Here is a 6,890-nt window from a genome sequence, read left to right as displayed (position 1 = left end):
TCCATAGGTGTAAATCCCGGGGGCATCGGGGGGTCTGGACCCCCCCAATCTTGGAAAAGTCTAGAATTTAGAAACCAAAAAAAAAAGAACAGTCCTGTGGAGGTTTGTATCAAATTATTCAGCAGTATTTAGAAATAATGTATGAAAATATGACACAAACATATACAGATAGATGCATCAAAAGAGGAAAATGGTAAAACAGGAGTAGCAGTTTATGTTCCGAAACGAAAAGTTTTTATAAAAAGAAGAACAACGGATAATTTATCAGTTTTTTCAGTGGAAATGTTAGCAATTATTTTGGCATTGCAATGGCTGCTGGAGGTGAAGCCCAGTAAGGTAGTTATCTGTTCAGATTTAATGCCCTGCTTAACCAGTATTATAAGTGGAAAATCTGAAAGCCCTCAAGATCTTTTAGATGAAGTTAGTTATTTGATATATGGTATAAAGCAACAAAAGATAAGTATTCAATTCACATGGGCTCCAGCACATAAAGGAATTGTAGGAACTGAAAAAGTAGATAAGTTGGCTAAAGAAGCAGTTAAGGCAAAAGAAAGTGAATATGATGTCCCACTAAGTAGAGCAGAAATAAAAGTAATTATTAAAGATAAAATAAATAATATATGGCAGGAGAGATGGAATTTAGAAGAAAGAGGAAGGCATTTACATAAAATACAGAACGAGGTAATCATAAAAAAATAATAGCATAATGAATAGGAGAGAGGAAATATGGATTAACAGGTTGAGGATTGGGCATACTAGCTTAAATAGTGGTTTAAAAATAATAGGGAAACATCCATCAGGTGATTGTTCTTATTGCGGGGAAACAGAAGGAGTAGAACATGTGTTGATTTATTGTAGGAAATATATAAAAGAGAGGAAAGACCGGAAAAGGGTAATAGAGAGTTCAGTAACTATTGATAATTTATTAGGGAAACATGGATCACATGACATAATTCAAGCACTTATTAAATATTTAAAAAATACAATGAGTGTATAAGTATGAATATAATTTAGTAATTTATTTATTTATTTTTAATTTTTTTTATTTGAAGCTGTATAGTAAAAAATTAATTTCTGAAGTTACATCTCCGTCCAGTTGATGGCGGTAATGCACAAAGTCTGTAAACTGCTATAAAATTCAACAGAAGAAGAAAAAGAAGAACAGACCATTTGGAGACACCACTTCCTGGAATACACCGGAAGTGGCGTGGCGTGTTTATTTGTGACGCTGTAGTGGCTCCTGTCAGCCGCTGGTCTCCTCTTCCTTTTGCCGCGGATCGGATCTCCCGTTCTCCCAGTTGACAATGCAGCGTATGGGGCGTCACTTCGCCCGCGCCGCATCCCAACCTTCCAGCACGCCACTTCCATCCAGCGGGGTTGACGCAGCAGCGGCGGCGGCACGATGCCGTCTGACGTGGAGTACAGCCCGGTGGGAGAGGGGCTAGGGATGCGGGACTTCTGGATCTACGTGTGGCTGCGCAGAGCAGCTTTGATCGCAGCTCATGTCACCGGTCTAGGCCTTACCATCGTCATCTCCGTGCTGTCCAGACCCGGAACCAGTGAGTGTATTTAAGTTGAACTCTTGTCAGCACAAGACTTGATTATTTGTTTCCTGGAAGGAAGTCACAACATATGACTGGTCTTCTCAGTTCCCTACTAGCTTCCATCCGGGAGCGACGCTTATCGATATAAGGCATGTCGAATTCTGATCCCATCTGAATTTGCTTCTCAAGTCAAAACTCGTTGGATCAGGCAACATTTTTCACGCTCTTTTGACCAAAAAGTGCAGTTTTCTGTTTATGGCTGACAGGAGCAGCACCTGGTCTGGGTTTCTGCTGCTGTATTTCTGCAACTGCTTCAGGGTCTATCTGTTATTCATTCAGAGATGGTTTTCCACATTTGGGTGCAGTTATTTAAGATATCTATCGTCTCAAACCATCCTTCTTTTTTGCCTCTGACATCAATAGGGCATTTTTGTTTACATCACTACACCTTACTGGATGGCAGTAAGCTTACACAACTCTCAAGCTTACACAAGCTCTCAAGCTTGTGTAAGCTTGAGAGTTGGTTGTGTGTCAAAATCCCAATAGGCCACCAGTTTCTGAAATACTCAGATCAGGATAACAGAACTCCTCACTCTGTCTTTAAGGCTGAGTCCAGTTACCCGCCGGAGGAAGTTCATTTCAGCCACTTGAATCTAGAATCTCATTGTTACAGGTGAAGGTCGGAACATAGACGGTCCGGTCAATTTAAAGCTTCACTTTAAAAAAAATGAAGTTTTTTTCACGAATCCACTGGCCTTTACTTAACAGTTGTCAGACAGGAATGTGGGTTATGAGAGAGGGGAAAGACAGACCTCAAAAGTCATCAGGCCAGAACTCGAACCTGTGATGGCTGCGGTGAGGACATGGGTCGCACACTTGACCTTTTTTCTGAGTAGCTCTTTCTTTATTCACCTCAACAGAAGGGAGCAGATGAAGCCCCAATCTGTTTGTCTGACGCCATCCTGCTATCACGCACAAAGTAAACACTTAAACTCCTTTCGGAAACCTCAGATTTAAGGAACAGATTCTCATCCCGGCTTGCTTCAAATTCAGCAGTGAACTGCTCTGGTGCAAGTTGGAGGTCGTGACCTCCAGAAGTCAATAGAACCACGTCGTCTGCAAAAAGCAAAGATGAGATCCTGACGCCCTCCTCTTTATGACTATGCCTTAAGATCCAGTCCATAAACACTACAAACACCGTCAGCGACTAAAAAGAGTTGATTAGGAGGAGCGACTCCTCAAATGAACATTTATTAGTTAATTTAACAAGAAGTGACCTGTAGGGTGACGATGTTTAAGCATCAGGTGGGGAAAAAGGAAGGCCTCTCAAATAATTCACCATGCAACCAAAGAACAATTTCATCTGTTGATTATCTTGGATGAGAATGTGTAAATAATGTTGGGATTTCCTGCAGCCGTAGATCTGCTTTTAGACTCCGATTGTCTGTCGCAGCTGCAACAGAATAAATGTTGCCACATTCTTACATTTTTTTCCTCCTGTTCTGAAAATCAACTTCCGTTGAGTCTGAGGATGTGAAACGCTCACTGATGCCTCTCTGTCTTGCAGGTCTGTTTTCTTGGCATCCGCTGTGCATGTCTGTTGCTGTAAGTCACACACACACACCCCAACTGATGCATCACTACCACCAGGGACGGTTGATTACATCGACTTGTTACCATGACAGCAATCTCTCCTCCCGATTAAGCATTACTAAATATTAACAAATATTATCAGAAAACACCCACTCTGTGATGTTCAGCCATGTTGGTACCAGCAAAAAGAAGTCCGTTCATTCAGCTGAATTCAGCCTACAGAGCTTTCATTGAACATCAAAGACTTTTGGTCCGTTGTTAGACAGTTCAGCACATCAATCATGATGCGTACTATCCGAGTTAGTCTGACCTTTAGTTCAATATTTCAGTTATTTTTTTCCTGAATTCTGTACACAACAGGCTGCTGGGACTCTAACTTCATTTTTAAGCGTGGTGTTTAAGACTCATTCATTCCTTCATACCTTACTAATAATGATCGCTTCACCTTAATAAAGTTGGACAGAGTCTACTTAACTCAAATTGTGTTTTCACCACATCTAAAGTTCGGTAGCTTTATTTGCTGATTCGGTTTATTGATGGGTCCAGCGCGTTTTGAACATTAGCGGCAGGGTTTCTGTTGACTCGGCAGCTTTTTCAGCCTTTCGTATCGCCGTCATCTTTCCACTGTAAATAATTGATGCTGGTGGAGTCGTCTGAAATGAAACGCTGCTTCGGCTTCTGTTTCACCGACGTCTCAGCAGTCTGGCAGCGCGGACATGGCAGATCTGTGATAAGAACTTCATTGGATCAACAAGTCGACATTTATGTGAAGGAGTATTGAGAACTACTGTAGATTAAAATGACTTTACCCTGAGTGCAGCACCACATCAGACACAATGGCAAAATATGTTTTCCACAGGTGTCAAACCTGGGGCCCGCGGGCCAAATCCGGCCTCTCAAAACCATTTATGTGGCCCTATAGAATCGAACTTTAACATAACAATTACATCGATGTGAAAAGCTGTTGATTGTTAAATTTTTAAGAAGTAGTACTATAATATTTTAACAGTAATTTTAATTAGGGGTGCATCAAATGCAGTCTAATGACCGATTGCCGATTACCAATCTTTTAAAAAGCCTGACCTGCCGATTCCGATTTTGGCCAAAACCAATTATATTTGTCTGAAATGTCGCTAAATACAGCAAGAAAGTCACTGAGTTGGCAACAGTGGGGTGACTGTTGTTAACTACAAACGTGCAGACATGACCTGGTGGGCAGGGCTAACAGTCAAACCTCTTTCAGGAGAGCAGAAGAGGACGGGACAGATTGTTTAGATCTTTGCTGAGGTAGATAAGATTGGCTTCAGACGGAAGTATCAGACGATCACCGATCTCCCAAAATTAAGGAAATTGGCACCGATTAATCGACTAGCCGATTAATCAACTGGCTAATTAATCTGTGTACCCCTAATTTTAAATGGTGTTTTTATTAAGGCTTTCTGCCACAAGCGATCCGTTTGAGAACATTTATGGTCTGGATATGATGAAAATGAGTTTGACATCCCTGCAGCAGCATCCCTGACATCGTTCTTCTTTCTGCAGTACTGCTTGTGCATGACTGAAGGCATCCTCCTCTTCTCCACTGAGGGTACCATTTTCTGCCTGAAGTCACGGAAGAACAAAGTGCGTTTCCACTGGCTGTGCCAGGCCCTGGGGCTGGTAGCGGCGGCGGTGGGACTGGGCTTCATCCTGGCCAGTAAGGTCGTGTCTGAGCTGCCCCACCTGGTGTCCTGGCACAGCCTGATGGGCTGCTGCACCCTGGCTGCCTCCCTGCTCCAGGCCGGCTGCGGCACCTGCCTAGTATTCCACAAGCAGCTGCGGCTCTCCTCATCCCCGGCCAGACTCAAACTCTACCACGACACCTGCGGCCTGGTGGTGTACCTGCTGGCCACCGGCACCATTATGCTGGCCATGGTGTCAGACTGGTTCCAGGCCACGGTGAAGGGGGCAGTTTGGTGGCTGATGGCCGTGCTTCCCCTCTTCCCTGCCCTGGTGGCCATGAACCAGATCACCAACGCCTACCTGCCCCGCAAGAAGATAAGCAGCTAGGCTGCAGACGGATCACGGTGCAGAGTCGGAACCGGAAACGAGTTTTCTAAGCTTTTGATGGAGACTGTTTTCACGCTTCGGGGATTCATTGAGTTCTAAGCAGATTTTTGTCCAAACATGTTCCCATCTGAAGTCCGCAGCCAGCATCTAGTGGTGAGTGGAGGAAATGCAACATGAAGCTCTTAAGCACTAAATCATATGTGACTCTGTGGATGAAGGCAGAGCCTCTGAATGTGTTTTTGTACCGCTGATGCAGTGAAAGCAATGAAGGACGACCGGAAACCTGACAGCAGCTTTTAGATTCCTGATCACTTTAAAGCTGCAGTCTGTCACTTTTATAAATAAAAAGTATGATGTCGTGACTGTATATGAGACCAATAATCTGTAAAAAAACTTAAAAAAAGAATCAACCTCCTCTGCTCTCTCCCAATGCTAACTAGAACTAACCAATTAGTGCCAGGAGGAAGGTCTTAGTTAGCAGTCTCATTCACCTAGCTCTGCAGCTAGCATATCCTGTTGTGAATGCCAAGGCTAGTTAGGATGGCCACCAATGACGAAGGATAAACGGCTTTCCTGTACTGTGAAGTTGTTTATCGGGCATTAGCACATTTAGCAGAATAATAAGATTGATTGACAGCGCTAAGGCACGCCTCCTGACTCTGATTGGTTGTTTTCGGTCGGGAGCAGTGCATTTCTTCAGACAGAAGTAGCAGCTCAGGGAGGAAGAGGAGGAGATAGATCTTTTCACAGTTCATTTGTCTCATAACAAACTGTCATGATGTGGTGAGTTTTAATAAATATAGAAAAAAACTGCTGACAGTGCCCTTTAATTGTTGTTTAAGAGGTTGGTAAAATAAATAGAACTGGATTGATTAGATAATGGGTGTCCAAATTGAGGTTCATTTGTTGTCCCTTGTGTCGCCTTCCAACTGGATACATGGATGCAGACGGAGACATTTTATTTTTAATCAGGGTAAAAAATATTAGACACCATTTTCGAACAGAAAAATGAACACAACATAAAGTATTTGTCTTTTTATAGCCGAGTGTTTACAACATGTAAGCTATCTATTTACTTAATTCATTAAACCTGAATAAACATGGCTTGTGCTTTGAGAGAAGGTGACCCCTATCGTGTTCTCATTACTGGAAATAAATTTGTCGAGTCGAGCGCAAAAGAAACTGAAATCCATTTTAAGTTTGGATCTCCAACGAGTAACGTCCATTTCATACAACAAAAAAGGGAATTTCTTCATTTGCTTAATATTACAATAGTTTATTTCTTCAATGTTTTCTTGGCCTGCGAGAAGTTCAACTTGACAATTTTGGCCACTTGACAAAACGTTTGGACACCCCTGGATTAGATGACGTACTGTATGTCCTTGAGCTTTAGTTTGTGTGTGAATTGGCTTTATATGAACAAACTGAATGCAGACTAACCTTGAATGGCTCAGGTGAACCTAATGTACACACATCGACCAGATTTACCACCAGTTTGCTGTATAGAAATATGAAAAATGTGATTTAAAAAAAAAATAATTGTCTGTCGTTGGAGAAAGATTTCATTTGGGTTTTTGTATTTTCTGCTCCTCTTTCTTTACCTCAGGTTTTCTTTGCCTCTCCACTGTAAAGCACTTTTTTTGTACCTTTTCTATGAGTAAAAGGTAAATAAAGTGACTGGACTGCACTGGTAGATTTTCAGGA

General features: G+C 42.2%; 1 protein-coding gene across 1 annotated transcript; it reads left to right on the top strand.

Moving 5' to 3' along the window:
* Positions 1-1,187: 1,187 nt before the first annotated feature.
* Positions 1,188-6,890, top strand: cyb561d1 (cytochrome b561 family, member D1). The gene is made up of 3 exons (XM_032548610.1): positions 1,188-1,559; positions 3,112-3,149; positions 4,680-6,890. The coding sequence occupies exons 1-3, from the start codon at positions 1,403-1,405 to the stop codon at positions 5,184-5,186; spliced, it is 702 nt and encodes a 233-aa protein (XP_032404501.1). The 5' UTR covers positions 1,188-1,402; the 3' UTR covers positions 5,187-6,890.

Source organism: Xiphophorus hellerii, chromosome 20, assembly GCF_003331165.1.
Source record: "Xiphophorus hellerii strain 12219 chromosome 20, Xiphophorus_hellerii-4.1, whole genome shotgun sequence".
Taxonomy (NCBI): Eukaryota; Metazoa; Chordata; class Actinopteri; order Cyprinodontiformes; family Poeciliidae; genus Xiphophorus; species Xiphophorus hellerii.
Note: the sequence above shows the minus strand (reverse complement) of the source record. Positions and strands in the feature narration are given on the sequence as shown.